At 35.4% G+C, this 17,834-nt stretch overlaps 1 protein-coding gene across 3 annotated transcripts in view; it reads right to left on the reverse strand.

Annotated features, from left to right (window-relative positions):
• Positions 1-17,834, reverse strand: part of LOC150104791 (phosphatidylinositol 3,4,5-trisphosphate 3-phosphatase TPTE2-like) — a 332,531-nt gene that overhangs the window by 292,272 nt on the left and 22,425 nt on the right. For all 3 annotated transcript variants that reach the window (XM_090395969.1, XM_090395968.1, XM_090395967.1), the window contains exon 3: positions 12,275-12,322. In XM_090395969.1, the coding sequence (XP_090252095.1) occupies positions 12,275-12,322 (48 nt within the window). The remainder of the gene's footprint in view (positions 1-12,274; positions 12,323-17,834) is intronic.

The following is a 17,834-nucleotide window of genomic DNA, read 5'->3' on the forward strand; positions in this document are numbered from 1 at the left end:
GGTTTGCAAGAGAAATGAACATTGTTGGTTTCACAGGAAAGGCAAAATGGTGCTTCAACTTCATGAGGATTGGCCATGAGAACACAAACCAAGTTAGCCCAGAAAATGCATATTAAATGCATCCCTAAAAATGCATCTTAGTATGTATCTTAAAAATATTACCTAACTACTAAATATACTTTGAATATTTAAAAAAATGTCAAATGTGTTCTGTTTTATGTTTAAAATATTGATTTCTTAATTATGGATTCGAAAAAGTAGGGTTCGTCTTATACACGAAAAAATACGGCACTTCACAGAATGCTTACCGTTTCCATAGTTGTAGTTTTTTTTTTCAGAAAACAGATCTCTTTTCATATACCATAACATTTGTAATAATGTCAGACAGCCTTTGAGTTGCAACCCCCCCCCTTATCAAAGAACCATGAGTTGCAAATTGAAATAAAGTTATGAAACAAATTATCTATGAGCTGAGCATAACATAACTAAAGCAGTATCTATATTAATGTTATTCTTATAATTATATTTGGTATTCAAATCAGGAAATAACATCTTGTGCACATTATTTGGTGAAAAGGGGTCAATGACTAAAATTGATGGCTAATACTACTTATTATTGCTGTTCAGTATCATTTTGCAGTACCAAGAATACAATACTGAACGTTTGAAAAGAAATACATTTACTGCTAGTTTTGATGTGGAACTTTCGAAGTAGCTATACTTTTGCAATACTTTATAGTCTTAATATTTGATACAATATACTTTAGTATTACACTAAAGTGATACATTTAATTCTCTTGTGAAAATAAACTAATCTGAAATATTGTAGTTAGAAGAGATGGTAAAATGCCTATAACAACAGAACTGCATTTATTATTTTTGTCAAATTTTTTTTTTTCCAATGATAACTGCATCACATTTGTAATTTTTTCAATAATAAAAGTGAAATTATTACAAATATAAATTAAGAAATTGTTAATTATGGGGATGATTAGGTGGAATCAGTTTGGACAAAAATAGTGTTATCAGGTCTCAAAAGAAATATATCTCTGTTTAGGATGTCTGCTAACAATCAAATGGATGAAAATGAAACAAATTTCTGATGTATGCTTCACTTTAGGGTTTTTTATTTTTAGCAAAGGTTGGTTGATTGGTAGAGCCTCTGCTACTAATGGCTCACAAAAAAAATTAAGCAAGTTTGAGTGTGGCTAGTAGTTCGAAGGAGATAAATCGTTTGATGCTGTTGGCACACTCTCTCACTGAGTCTTTGGACTCCCTGGAGGTGTCACATAATAATTTTTTTATTTTGTAAAGTTTCACAAAATAAAAGAATAAACCTATAGTACATTAGTACCATGGGTGGGTTAGGAATTTTATTTTTATTTTTTTCTATTTTTATTGATTTTATATATACCTATGGCAGTACTCATGAAATCAACTACACAGGGGTTGACCGGTGCGAATAGGAGAGTGCTGCAAAAATTAAGTGGCATTAGCAATGTAGACTTTTCAAAAATGGTTTGATGTTTGCATGGCAAAATGTAAGAGATGTGTGGAGAGGCTGAATAGGAGATAAGAGAAAGTATGGATTTGTAGGAAGTGCGATATTATGTTCATCACAATCAAGTAGCTTGAGTGGGACTGGTCAGACATAAAAGTGAACTGCTGTGTTTATTTACAAATACCCAAAGTATCAGAAATAAAGGAAACAATATGGTTTCACTGAATGAGTTTATTCACCCCAAAATCATGGGAATAAGTGAAACATGGTCGAATGATAACAGGAGTAGAAATGGAAGGAGGCACTGTTTTTCCACAAGGATAGAAAGGACAAGGGGGGGGGGTCGAGTGATGATGATGATGGCAGGCTAGTTATGTCCACATAACGTAGAAATGAAAGAGGAAAATAGTGGCAATGATTATGAAGAAGTGTAGCATAAGGTGGAGGTTGACAGGAAGACATTTAATTGCATGTTGTTATAGGCTAGGAAATATAAAGGGTGATGATGAAGAAATGTATAAACAACTTGGATTAATGAACAAAGGAAGGATGATTATTATGGGCATTTTAATTATGGCAGTATAAGATTGGAATGAAGAGATAGCATTTGGGAATAAGGAAAATAAATTTTTTGACTTCAGAGGCAATTATCTCAGACAGCATGTAAAGAAGGACATGCAAGGATTGATAGTTTTTAGATCTGATCATTTCAATCAGAGGCCATAATTGTGAGTGGAGTTTCACACATTTCCTCCAGTTGGTGAGTGATCATAAAGTGATCACCTTGGTTGTAGCTAGCTAGTTGTTTCTCCATGTAAAGAACCTACTCTTCACTCCTCTGCTCACATCCTCCCTGGAAACTGTCTAAGGACGATGTGAGCAGAAGAGTGAAAAGTAGGTTCTTTACATGGAGAGTCATTGGTGAGTGGAATGCATTGCCTGAGTGTGTTGTGAATGTTGACACAATGAATCAGTTTAAGGCACAGTTAGATGAGCTTTGTATGTGATAGTGTGTACTTCCCACAATGAATCTGACTTCATGGAGGTCAGATCATGTAACAATAATATATTTTTTCTATATTTTATGTTATTTACCAGTCCATATACCTACCCCTGCTAGAGACCAAACATTGAACTTTTTCGAGTCACTTCAGTCCTCCAATATAAAGGGCAGTGGTCTCACACTGGGCAATGAAATCCATCTCATACCTAAAGACATTCACAAATATCCATGCCCAGAGCAGAATTCGAACACATAACCTGTTGGATGGAAAGCAGATATGCTAACATTTAATCAACCCGGCTGACTTCTGAAAATGGGATATGTTCTTTTTTTTAACTCAATTGTAGCACATAATCTCAGCTTTCAGCCTGTTGGTGCAACAGAAAGGATTATGAACTAGTATGATTTCTAAGATATTGCTTATTTCAAAAGCAGCTACCAGCAGCAGGTAGAAATATTTGGGGCTTGACTATTATTAAATACTCAAAACTAAACTTCCCTTATTTATGTGGTCAATATAAATTTTTATATGGTGAAAATGCAACCTGAAATACATTTCTGAAACTTAACAGTATTTTAGCAAACAGCTGAAAAACTGATGAAAATGAAGTAACAGAATAGTCAAATTGAAAAGAAATAGTCAAGTTTTTAAAATCACCTGATTTAGAAGGCACATCATTACTTATATTTATTTTCTTGAAACATTAAAATGAAGACAGATTTCAAATACTCCTGTACAATGATTTTTGTGAAACCTTCAAATAAGTTATTTATAATTCCATTCCTAGAGTGGGGCAAATCAACTTCTTTGCTTAATAATGAGCATAAATTTTTGAATCAATTTTTATAGAATATGCTTCAGACTTTAATATATATAACATTAAGTTAAGCACTTAATGCTATATCATTAAAATGAGCATCCTATAAAAATAAAGTAGTATCTGTTGCAATTTAAGTTGAAGGTGCAAGCGACTGAGGTTGTGATACATTACTGGATATATATTCACAGCGTGCCTAGAAGAAATATTCAAACTTCTTGATTGGGAAGGGAAAGGTCTAAAGATAAATGGAAGATATTTAAGCCATTTACACCTTGCAGATGACAGTTATCTTTACTTCAACTGCACATGAATTACAGACTCGTATCCATGAGCTCCAAATTGCTAGCAGAACAGCAGGCCTAAAGATGAACCTAAAAAAGACCCAAGTTATGTTCAATAGTTATGTCCAACCAGAAATAATAAAAATCAATAATGAGGAAATTAAGCAAGTAAATCATTACATATACTTAGGACAACAGATATCATGGATGAAATTAAAAAGCATGCAATGCTTGGGTGGAAAGCATTTGAAAAATTACATTCAATATTCAAAAGCCAACTACCATTATGCTTGAAGAGAAAGGTTTTTAACCAGTGTATTCTTCCTATACTGACATATGGCTGTGAAACATGGACACTGAATGCAAAGGAAATTCAAAAATTAAGAACAACACAATTTAGTATAGAAAGAAGTATGCTTGGTATCACAAGGTTGGATCACAAAGGGAATACATGGATAAGAAATCAAACCAAAGTCTCTGACATCATAGGAAGAGTGAAACATCTGAAGTGGCAATGGGTTGGGCATATTGCCCAAAGACAAGATCAGCGATGGACAAAAGAAGTACTAGACTGGATTCCAAGAGAGAAAAAACGACCACGACGCTGAACTAAATCATGGTGAATTGATATCATCAGATTTGCAGGAGTGACATGGAAAAAAGGAGAGCCATGGACAGAGAGTGTTGGAGTAATCTTGGAAAGGCCTTCATCCAGCAGTGGATCGATAATGGCTGATGATGATATCCATCTAATAATGTTTTTTTTTTCAGCAAAATACTTCAGTAATTTAGTCACAATTTTTAAATGAAAATGACAACGTAATTATGGAAAAAGGCAATCGAATAAGAAAAGATAGCATTAGCAAAGAGTCAAATAAATTTAAATAGAATAAGAGAAATTAGTCAAACACTATACCAACATTATAAAAGGCATTGTTCATATCAATTTTAATGGATCTATGACAATGCAAAGTTAACTATGGCACTGTCACAGTATCAAAATTCTGATATGTATCCCCCCCCCCAAATGGTATTCTTCACCCTGACGTGGTGGTGGTGGGGCTTGCATGCTTCGATAACCCCAAGAGCTATGCCAGTGGTAGTGCAACTACCAGAAGGGCTACCCAAGCTGGATAGATCTTTGTGGGGTAAGAGCAAGACTTAGAGATACCTAGGAGAGGCAACTCTGATACAAACCCTGGTAGTAGACAGTAGCAACTATAAGTACTGGCCTGAGGCCGATGATAATTGATGTTAGAAAGGCACATAACCAGAAACTTACAAGCCAGACCAATTTATAAGACTAAGGGTTGTAATAACACTGCAATGTAGAAAGCAAAGTGAAACTACCACATTAATATCCTTAGAAACAGATGCATGGAAACTAGAAGCAATCAAAATGAGATTGGCGATGGAGCCTCCATGAGAGGAGTCATGTCAGGCAGGGGAAGAAATCGCGCTTCTCAGGTCGTAAACCAGCGAAACCCTGATACAGACAGAAAGAAGTAGAAAAATTATACAAACATAAAATGTGAAAACAAACATAGGAAACTTTGAAAACATCAAAAAGGAAAAGAGGCTTAATATAGACATACTAAGAATATGTGAAACAAGATGGCAAGATCAAAGTGATTTCTGGAGCAACAACTATAGGATAATATTCTCAGGAAGAGAGGAAAAGCAGGGGTAGCAATAATATTCAAGAAACACTTGGGCAAAAAAGTAATCACAACAATCAAACACGGTGACAGAATCATAGCAATTAGCATCCAATCTGAAACCAGTAAACCTAAACATTATAATGGTCTATATGCCTATGACTGGACCCAGATGAAGAAATAGCTGAAATGTATGAGCAAATTGAAGATATATGGAACATATTCAAACAAAAAGACAACACAACAATAATGGGAGATTGGAATGCAATCGTAGGAGAAGGAAAGAAGGATAATACTGTAGGAAAATTAGGCTTTTTAATAGATAAACGACAGAGGACACCATCCAGTAGATTTCTGCAAACAGAAGGAATTAATAATCACAAACACAATATTCCAAACACATAAAAGAAGAAAATATAAAGAAAAAAAGAAGATACCTGGAAGGCACCCAGGTATCTTAAAAACCAAGTCAAATTTAATAAATCCTTCCCAGGAGCAGATGTTGATAGTGACTGCAACCTTGTATTAATGAAAATACAATTGAAATTCAAAAAACAACCAAAAAAAAAAAAAACACACAAAGATCAACATATTAAAACTAAAAAATTAAAACACTAAAAGACAATTCCAGAAAACCACTAAAAAATTAACACAAGAAAATTATTATTACGGGTATCTCCATGGAGTCAGTAGACTCATCGCGGGAGACCCAAACTAGCAAAACAATATCTGTCATATCTCTTCTTGAATTCATTTACAGACGAAGAGCTCACAACTAAGTCAGGCAATGAATTCCACTCATTCACCACCCTCCAGGCAAAAAACCTTGTTCTGACACCTTTGTTAACCACACTCTTCTTTAATTTTCAGAGATGACCTCTTGTTCTTCCATCACTATCACACAGCTGAAACATTTCCCCTGCATCAATCCTATAAAAACCTTTTAGTAATTTGAATGTTTCTATCATATCCCCTCTTCTTCGCCTATCAACCAATCTCTGCAATCCACAAGCTCTCAATCTATCAATGTAGGGAGCATTTTTTATATCACTCACCAACTTGGTCACTCTTCTCTGAACCCTCTCCACAGCCTCCTCATCTCCAAGGAATCCAGGTGACCAGACCTGAGCACAGTAATCCAAATGTGGAAGTATCAATGCTTTATAAAGGGGAATAATAACCTCTTTATCTCTGGATGTCAGTGTGTTCCTCAACAACCAAGTAATCCTATGTGCAATCTTGGACACCTTAGCAATGTGTCCTCTGAACTTCATCTCCCTATCTACCAATACCCCTAAGTCCCTAGCCTCATCAATCTCTTGGAGTACCTTTCCATCGATGTAGTACACAGCTGGTAATCTTTTAATCCCAAAATGCATGACTTTACACTTTTCCACATTGAACTGACATCCATTTTCTTTTGCCCATTTTACCAGCTTATTTAAATCCTCCTGCAAACTTTCGACATCAGCTTGATTTTTTATTGCACTACACAACTTTGCATCATCAGCAAACAACTGAATATCCCTTTAAGCCGTTTCCTATATCATTTATATACAAATTAAACAACAATGGCCCAAGCACAGAGCCCTGAGGCACATCACTGGTCACCTGCCTCATTCTGGACTCGGCTCCTCCATACACCACCTTGTGGTATCTCTCCCTGAGCCATTCTCCTATCCATATCACCAATTTAATATCCATTCCCATCTGCTCCAATTTGCGTAACAGTGTTCTATGGGGTATCCTGTCAAAAGCCTTAGCAAAATCCAGAAGTACCACTGTGTAGCCAGTTCCTTTGTCCAACTCAGATGTTATTCTATTATGAATAGTTAATAGATTGCTAAGGCAGGATCTACCTTTAACAAAACCATGTTGGCCTCTATAGAGTATCATATCCTGATCCACCCATTCTTGAATTTTGTCTTTAACCAACTTTTCCAATACTTTTACCACTACTCCTGAGATGGTGATTGGTCTGTAATTCAATACCGCAGTTTTAGAGCCACCCTTATGCAAAGGAACCACTTTGCCTAACTTCCACTCCCTAGGGACCATACCAGAGTTCAAACTTAAATTAAATATCCAGGTAAGAGGGGTTGACAATTCATTTGCACATTCACGCAACACCCGAGCTGATATTCCATCTAAGCCTACCACAGTATGGAAGAAATGCAAAGGAAAACGCAAACAATAACAATAAGCGGAATTAAAAGACAATATCCTAAAAGCTAGTTAACAAAATACTAGGAAGAGAAGAGCAAAATATAAGAAACCATGGAGAACCGAAGAAATATTAGATTTAATGGAGGAAAGGAGGCAATACAAGAATACAGAAAAAGTAGAACACAAAGAAAAATACAAGAAATTAAAAAATCTGATAACAAGAAAATATAAGCAAGCAAAAAAGAATACCTCCATGAAGAATGGAAGACAGAAGAACTGTTTAATAAAGGAAATATAGAAACAGCTTATAACCAAATAACAAAAATGAGCAACAAATTGGAAAAGTCCACATATAATAATGCCTTAATAGATGAGAAACTAATTATTTATTCTGAAGAAATATTACAAGAATGGAAAAAATATCTTGAACCCCTGTATCAAAAAGAACAAGAAGAAGAAAATGACACAGATGCTGAAGACAATAGTGGACCATCAATAATAAAAGCCAAGTATGAAAAAGCATGTAGACATAAGCCAGAAGAAACGCCCAGGTATCTATAACATTCCAAGTAAAGCCCTTCAAAATCTGGATGAGGAAACAAAAAATGATATATCTGAATTAATAGCTAAAATATATGAAAATCCTCCAGAAGACTTCATGAAATCCCTGATAATACTAATCCCCAAGAAAGCAAATGCTCTCCAATGTAACTAACCAACACAGAACAATAGCTCTTATTACACATATTAGCAAAATCCTATTAAAAATAATACAAAACCAAATATATAAAAGAATCGATTCACAACTAGAGGAAAAGCAATATGGATTCAGGAAAGAAAAAGGAACAAGAGAAGCAATACTAAGCCAAAAAACTATAATCAAAAAAAGAATGGAGCTAAACAAAAAACACATGCTTCATGGATTTAGAATAAGCATTTGACAATGTTAAATGGAAGATGATGTGGAATATTATGAAGAAAAGTGACATTGACTATAAAACAGAAGAGTAATCAAACAGATATATATAAGACAAATGGGATACATAAGAACAAATAAAGAAGAAATCATACATGTTAGATGTGGAGTAAGACAAGGGTGCATATTATCATCCTTGCTCTTCAACATATATATTGAAAATGCCATCAGAGAAATTAACGAAAAATCAAACAGTGGCATAAAGATTGGTGGAGAGGAAATATTGTCTCAGATTTGCAGATATTGCATTTATAGCAAAAAGCATAAGACTAAAAAGGTTAATCAAAACAATAAATGAAATATTTAATAAATACTACATGAAAATAAATGTTGAAAAAACCAAAATTCTACTGGCAAGCAAGAAACCAAAGATCATAAAGAAAATTAAATGGGAAAGAGATAAAAAGTAAAGAATTACAAATACCTAGGGAGTACAATAAATAAGGAAGGAAGATCAAAAGAAGACAAAGATAAGAATATAGGTATAGCAAAAAACAAATTCAATAAAATGGAAAAGGTATTATAAGGCAATTTAAGTCTATAACTAAGGGAAAAAACTTCTAAAAACTTTGATGGAGTATGGAGTACAGAACTTTATGGCAGCAACGCATAGACAATGGGAACAGGAGATATTAGAAGACTGGAGGCATTTGAAATGTGGTGGTGGAGACAAATGCAAAAGATAAAATGGACAGACAAAAAAATCTAATGAAGTGCTTAAGGAAGTAAATGAACCCAAAACACTGGATACAGACATTAATGACAAGAAGAGACAGACGGATTGGACTTATCTTAAGACATGAAAGTATGATGAGAAAAATAATGGAAAGCAAAATCATCATCATCATATTCCTGCCATGTACCCTCAAGAGGGTGTACAGGATATGATAGTACTACATGAAAAATTTACATCATTACTAACTTCCTATCTACAATTTTCCTCCAAATCAGTCTGTTACTTGTCAAGACTCCAACATTACCAGATCTTATATTTCTATCGTCTAAGGCACCTTGTACCGTATCAATCCACCTATATCTTGGACTTCCTCTGGGTCGTTTTCCTGCCAACTTGGCAGAGAACACTTGTTTTGCTAATCTTTCCTCGCCCATTCTGTTTAAGTGACCATACCACCTGAGATTAGCTCTGCTAACGTATTCCTGGATGCTGACAATGTCAAGTTCTTTCCTAATATTCTCGTTTTTAATATGATAATCCCATTGATGCCATCTGTTCACGCCTCTAATCTTTCTCAGGACTCATATCTACGGTCTCTAGTCTTTGATCAAGTGTTTTACTTCTGACCCAGCTCTCAGATCCATAAGTTAAAACCGGTTTGAACACTGTCTTGTATACAGCTAATTTAGTGTTCCGACTAATTTCTCTCTTATTCCATATGAATTTATTCAATTGACTTCCTACCATACCAGCTTTGTTGATTGTGTTTATTTCCATATTTAATTTACCATTTTCACTAAAAATCGTGCCTAAGGAACTGAAATGTTTTACTTGTTCCACAGGTTCACAATTCACAACACAGTTTGACATTTTCAATGATTCTGCCTATTTTCATTGTCTTTGTCTTTTTATTGCTGACCTTCATACCATATCTATTACAACAGTTATTCAATTTAGTCAGAGAATCTTGCAGACTTATAGGGGATTTATTTAGAAGTATAACATCGTATGCATAAAGCAAAGAGCTGACATCAACATCTCCAATTTTGATATGTTTAATACCACTTTCCTTCATAATGTGATCCATATAGACAATGAATAACAGAGGGATATAATGTACATCCTTGTCTCACACCAGATTTAACATTAAACCATCTTCCTGTACTTCTTTCAATTCTAACTACTGACTTACAACTCAAATAAAGACTAAGTATTGCATGATATAATGCCCCATTGACACCATATAACTGTAGCATATTGAATATGCTTCTCTCTTGGCACCTTGTCATATGCCTATTCCAGATCGACAAAACTTAAATACAAATCTTTGTTATATTCCCATGATTTCTCCACAATTTATCGTAAAGTGAAGATCTGATTCTGACAGCCTCTATTTGACCTGAATCCAGCTTGTTCTTCACCAAGCTTTTCTTCCACAATTCTTCTCAACCGTTTCTCAAGTATACTTGCATATATCTTACCAGGAACACTCAATAGGGATATACCTCTGTAATTCTCACATTCAGTTTTATTTCCCTTTTTATATATAGGTACTATGAGAGCTCAATCATGGAATTCGTCCCTCTGTCCAGGCATTCTGAACTATGCAGTGCAGCCACTGTAAGACTCTTATACCACCATACTTCAGCATTTCTGGTCGAATATCATCTACTCCTGCTGCCTTTCCACATTTCAAGCCTTTGATGGCTTTTTCTACTTCAAGTATGGATATGTATTCCTGACTGCATGCATGGTCAGTGATTTTTATCACGGTGCTGTCATTACTGCTTGTTTCATTTAGCAAATTTTCAAAGTAATTACTCCATACTTCAAGGATATCTTTTTCTCCTGTTTTCATTTCACCTTTATCATCTCTAACTCCTTTTACAGTACTCTTTCCTCCATTCCTAAGCTTCTTCAACAACCTCCAGAATATTTTGCCACCTTCTTGATATTTATTTTCTATGTTCTTGCCAGTTATCCCATGACTTTTGTTTAGCTAGTTTTGCACACTGTTTAGCTTTCTTACATTTGTCTCTGTATTCTCTAAGACAGTGCTTCCCAAACATCTGAATGTCAGGGCCCCCTTTGCAAAAATTTCTCAAAACATATTTGTATGTCTGACAATCACTTCCTACTCTGCTATTTAGATCCCCAACAAGAACCAACTTTTCTTTTTTCGTTGTGTCAGTAGCTTTCTCTAGAGCCTCAAAAGATTCCTCCACTTCTATCTTAGTAGAACCTTCTGTGGGACCATAAGCACAAATAAGTCTCATTGTCCAGTTCCCCATTCTGATATTTGCCCAAATCACTCAACTTGAGACTGCCTGCCATTCAAGAAGATGAGCGTCATATTTTGTGTTGAATACCATGGCTACTCCTTCTTTCCTTGATTGTCATTGCCTATATATAACATTTTGTATTTATTGCTCAGAAAGATCTCACTAGTTTGTCTTTTGTTTCAGTCACCCCTGTTTTGTCGATCTGGTACTTATCTAATTCCTCCATTTCTTTGCCATTCAGGCTTCTTATGTTGATAGTACCGATCTTTAACTCTGGTGATGTTGAGTTGGGGTGCGTTTTCAGATTTGTTCCAGTAGCTGACTTTTCGCTGTTCGCCCTGTTTCCCTGGTGAAAACAATGGGGGCCTTGTTTAACCGGGCAACGCCCCAGCCAGCATGAAATTTTGTCATGTTGCACCATCATTTTGTATTTTGGTTTAACCAATAGGAATACAATTTGGTCGGCTAAATTGCAAATTGCCAGCCCATCCTCGTTCGTTCAGTATCCAGATACCCAACAGGGTGCACCACGAGAAGGTGAGGATTGGACATTAGGTCAGAAGCTCTGGTCAGTTCTCCACATTCCTTTAAAGGCTATGTGGAGGTCTCCTCTCAGTTATACAGCTTTGACCCTTAAGCACACTGGAAAGCTAAATTAAAGTAAATAAAACAAAGCATTGGACTAAAAACATACTATGAAATAAAGAGGAAGGACAAACAGACAAGAAGAGATCCACACCCCTGCCCCCACTTTAAAATACATATCAGGAATTTGATATTGACCATATAACAATTTCAACATACCCTCATGTTAATTTCAAAAGAATGCTAGTACTATATTCAATAAATTAATATTTTGATCTTTATGAGAAAAAAAAAAAAAAAAAAAGAACAAAAAAGTGCTGCTTACCTAAAAGCTAAGTGTTCAATAAAACGCTTCAGCTTTAACTGTACAAACCTTAAAATACAAAAAAGGAATTACTTAAAAGTATGAAAAGGATTTCAACTTCAAGAATTAAAATATACTATCATTATAAACTGAGTACCTATTGCAAAAAGATAACATTCAGTAATGCATTTAGGATTTTTCATTTTATTAGAAATTTATATGGGAACATTTCAAATAGCAGTTGTTTAGCAAAGCAAACATATTTTCTATTTTTTTTTATATCACACACACACACACAAGCCTATAGCACATCAATGATATGTGGACAACAGTCAACAGAAGAGTAATTTGTTAATACACGTCTGTTCTTTTGTATTAAGCACAGCTAATGGTTGAAGAGCTGAAAGTTGTGGTCTGAAGAATACTTCATGCAAAAGGCTGAATTTATCCATGAAACATGAGATCTGATATCCACATTATACTTGGAAGGGAGGGGGGAGGGGAACTGCCTGCTTGTTCTTAGGAAAAGGTCAAGTATGTTGGCAAATTGGAGGAGATTGTAACTTATTCTGTATGGGAGAGTGATGATCTGTGATAGGTCATTGCTAACGACCAACACCTCAGCAACCCTGCCTGCTTGACTGGTGAAACTGGCAAAGGAAGGCCAATATGAGTTGTGGACATTAAAGCCCCCAAAAAGGATGGACTTACTACTGGGGTATTTTGATTGCAGAAAGTTGAGCTTTAGCGAGAAAGAGTTAGTTGAGGAGGTCAAAGTAGCTAACTGAGTTTGGAGAGTGATAGAGTATATGAAAAACACAGATCGATTTTTTGGTAGAGAAATTTTGAGTCAAAGTAGATCAAACAGTGGGGGAGTGAAGGTTTTGCAATTTCTGGTATGGTATGTCAGTTCTGATGAATGCACAAGTGCTGCCCTTATGGTGGAAAGAACTCTACCCAAACTGCATCTGAGGTGGATAGTGGTTGTTGTTGAGGTTACCAGCTAAGGTTCTGATAATAGTAATTCTAGTTTGGATAACTGTAGGTAGTGGTGCACATATGTAGAAGCTTTTTTTTTTTTTTTTGGTAAGAATTAATGCTGCTGAGTGTAGGGTTTTTTTTTTTTTTTTTTGGTTGAATTTTTGTTGTTTTTTTTATTGGATTTGGCATGTCTTTCTTTGTTTTTTTTTCATTGAATTTTGCATGTTTTTTCATTGAATTTTTCATTTTAATGGGTTTTGGAGAGATTTTTTTTTTTTAATCTAGCAGCAATATGAAGAATAGGCAGGATGTACATACCTACTGCACTGTTGGAATTAAAATACCTGTACATTTTTTTATGCTGAGTACACGAATTAGTTCAATCACGTGGAAAAGAAAAACTTCACAAGTTGTGGAGAACAGAGTGCATGCAATAATGTGATATGAGGTGAACAGCTAATGAACATGAGAGAGAGAGGGGGTATAAGAAAGGAACAGATATAGAAGAAGAAGAAAAAAGGAAGTTAGAAGTGATTTCTTTAAGACATAAATATGCAAGGAATGAACAAATGGACTTTCTGTAGATTCCTTATTTAAGTTCCTGTTGAAAAGTCAACATATCTTTACTTCAAGCATATTGAATATGCTTGCATAGAATGTGTATGTTTCCATACATGGTGGGCCCAACATAAAAAAAAAAAATATTTAAAAAAATTTTAAAAATTAATATTAATGCATATACTAAAGATACAGATACGAGTAGTAATTTCTTGCGAAATTGTGTGAAAGATGTGTTTATGCTATTTCCCTTAAAGAACTTCCATTAACTGTCTCTTTGATATTCTGACCAAATGTAAGTTAACTTCTGCCTTAGCAGACAGTCTGTAATTAATGTAAGAACACATTTGATCCAATGTCTTAAGGTTTGAATGTGTGTGTGTGTGTGTCACACACATACAAAAGCTTTTAACAATTTTTATTTTATGCCATGTTCACATGTATATATGCAGACACTTTATTAATAAAATATATAAAAAAGAAAGTTCATGTAGTGAATCATCAAATATATAGGCCAGGGGACCAAATCTGTAAAACTAAAAGGAAAAGATATTTACATTAAATGGCACAGTGTGTAACATGATAAAGTCTTAACTGTTAGCATATTCAAGACCCAGATCATTATTGCCTGAATATAGCATCTCGTATACTTGTTATTAAGATAATCTACACTGTTTTCCAATTTGTTCGTTTTGGTGACATGAATTATGTCATCAAAGTACTTCTCTGATTCTTCTATCAGTTCCACTTCTTTTTCATTGATATTTCTTACATTGATGGTATACCTATCTTGTGCTAAGTTGTAGTTTGTGCCAGTAACTAACTTTTCAGCATTTATCCTGATTCCCTGATGAACACAAGATAATACAGTGTGATGACATTCATCACACTGTATTATCTTGTGGTTTAAGCCAATACAGAATTCAATTTGGTTGGCTAAATTCCAAACTGCCAGCCTATTCTCATTTGTGCAGCATCCAGGTAGATATCTACTAACAGGGTGTACCACAAGAAGGTGAGGACACTACCATTAGGTTGTTCATTAATTTTATATTATACTACAGTGTAATATATTTTATATTTCTGGAGGCTACTGAAGAAGCTTAGAAATGGAGGAAAGAGTACTGTAAAAGGAATCAAAGATAATAAAGGTGACATGAAAACCGAAGATAAGGATATCCTAGATGTTTGGAGTAATTACTTTCTGTTAAACGAACCAAGCAGAACAGAACCATACTAGAAAATTTTCAAGGGGAATGCAAAGAGGAGTATATATCAATACTTGAGATAGAGAAAGCCATCAAAAAAAACTTTAAATGTGGAAAAGTAGATGGAGGAGATGATATTCAACCAGAAATGCTTAAGTATGGAGATATAAAAGTTTTGAAGTGGCTACACTGCATAATTCAGAGGGCCTGGCCAGAAGGTTGAATTCCCAATGATTGGAGTAGAGCTCTCATAGTACCCATCTATAAAAAAAGGAAAGAAAACTGAATGTGAGAATTATAGGATTAAAGGAATTTCTCTACTAAGTATTCCCGGTAAGATTTATGCAAGCCTACTTGAAAAAAGGTTGAGAAATATTGTGAAAGAGAAACCTGAACAAGTTGGATTCAACCAAATAGAGGTTATTAAGATCTGATTTTCACTTCAAGACAAATAGATGAGAATGGGGTGAATGGAACATTATACAGAGCAATCCATAGTCTATATTTAAGTTGTCAGTCAGCAGTTAGAATTGAAGGAAATACAGGATGATGGTTTTATGTAAAATTAGGGTTAAGACAAGGAATGCGTATTATCTCCACTCTTATTCATCATCTATATGGATCACATTATGAAAGAAAGTGGAATTAGGCCTGATATTAGAATTAGAGATGTCAAACTTAGTTAGCCCTTTGCTTTATGTAAATAATGTGGTCCTAAACAACTAGTACGTCTCCAGGATTCACTAACTAAATTGAATAACAGCTGCAACAAATTTAGCATGAAAATCAGCAATAAAAAGACCAAAACTATGAAAATAGGCAGGAGCATAAAAAACTTCAGCTACATTCTAAATGGAGATCCTATAGAACAAATAAAATATTTCAAATATTTAAGACAGTTTTTAGTGAAGATGACAGGTTAAATCTGGAATTGACAACAGAATTTATTGTCAGCCCAAACACCAAACTAGCAATATACAAGACAATGTTTAAACCAGTTTTAAGTTATGGATCTGAGAGTTGGGTTAAAAATAAAGCACTTCAAAGATATGAGGGTTCTGTAAAAAATTAGGGGAGTGAACCAATGGCATCAACGGCAGAATCATATTAAAAATGAAGATATTAGAAGGGAACTTGAGATTATTAGCATTCAAGAATGTGTCAGCAAAGCTAATCTAAGGTGATATGGCTACTTTTTTTTTTTTTTTTTTTTTTTTTTTATGTTGGGCCCATATACAGGAGGTTGGCTGGTCAACTTATATGTTAGTACCGTATATGGGTGGTGGGTTGCGAAAAAAGAAACTTGTTTACATTTGATTTGAATGCCTGCATGTTGTATTCCTTGGGAAATACGTCTGGGAAGACTGTTCCACGGTACTGCAGTAGCAGGGATGAATGAGGAGGAAAAGAAACTTGTTCTGTGGGTTTCGAGGTGTAATGTAAAAGGATGTTGGGTGGCAGCTGTACGTGTTCGAATGGGCTTAGTACAGAGTGGGGGAATTATTGATGCCATTTCAGATGAACATTTCCCATGGAAATATTTATAGAATATACACATTTCAGAGAGTGTCTATGTGAAAGTGGGGGGGGGGGGGTGAGTTGGTGAGAGATGGGTCATTTATTAGTCTTATTGCTCTCCTCTGTATTGAGTCAAGCATTTTGAGGGAGCTTTTTTGGAGCCCCACTCCAGATGTGAGAGCAGTATTCGAGAGTTGGGCGGATTTGTGACTTGTATAGTGTTAACAGCTGTTTAGAGATGAAGTAGTGTCTTGAGCAAAAGAGAAAACTTAGTTTTTTGGAAGCTGGGTATGCAATGGTTGTGATGTGTTTATGCCAGGAGAGGCTTGATGTCAAGGTTATCGAAAACAATGCTGGGGGAAAATGGTTCTTTTTTGTGAGAAATAAGACAGAACTGGGTTTTACTAGAGTTTAAGTTGACAAGGTTATCTGAGCCCTATTGGTGGATGGCTTGGAGGTTGGAATTAAGAGCAGTGGTGGTTGATGTTCTGTGGAGTGAGATGAGTTGTGTAGAGTAGGGTTTATCAAATGAAAGGGAGAAATGTAATGTGCTGTCATCTGCAAAACTGTGTGTTGGGTTAGCGGTCAACTGAAGTAGGTCATTGATATATAGAAGGAAGAGGATCGGTGAGAGAACTGAACCTTGTGGGACCCCAGCATTAGTTGGATGGTGAGAGGATAGGGAGCCGTCTACCATCACATATAGTGTACATCCAGACAGGAAGCTGGCAATCCATCTGCAAAAGTCCTGATGCAGTCCAAATGATGGGAGTTTGCTTAGTAAGCCTTTGTGCCAGACTCGGTCAAAGGCTTTGGAGATATCAAGTGCAACTACTCGGGATTCACTGAATTTCTCCATGGCATTTGTCCAGTGATGGGTGAATGTATGAGAGTAGATCTCCTGTTGAACTGATTTGACGGAATCCGTACTGGTGGTCATTTAATAGCTGGGTACCTTCAAGGTAGATTAGGAGTTGAGAGTTGATGATTTTCTCCATTACTTTAGATAGGACTGAAGTGAGTGAGATAGGGGCAGTAGTTAGATGGTAGTGATTTGTCGACCTTTTTAGGAACAGGTTTTGGGATATATACCAGTGGAGTAAGAGAGTGTGTACAGATGACATAGGATAGGAGTCAGTTCCGATGCGCAGACCTTCAGGATAATTGGAGGAATGTCGTCAGGGCCAGGAGACTTTTTTGTGTCTAATTTAGACAACAGGTTTGTGATGTCTTTTTAGCAAAAGGATACAGGGGCCATTGTATGTTGGGCAGTTGGAATGATGGAGGGCATTTGCCATTGTCAGTTATGTCTGCAT

The sequence above is a fragment of the Typopeltis vanoorti genome, chromosome 7 (genome assembly GCF_054136105.1).
Source record: "Typopeltis vanoorti isolate ZY-2024b chromosome 7, IOZ_Tvanoo_1.0, whole genome shotgun sequence".
In the NCBI taxonomy this organism is placed as follows: Eukaryota; Metazoa; Arthropoda; class Arachnida; order Uropygi; family Thelyphonidae; genus Typopeltis; species Typopeltis vanoorti.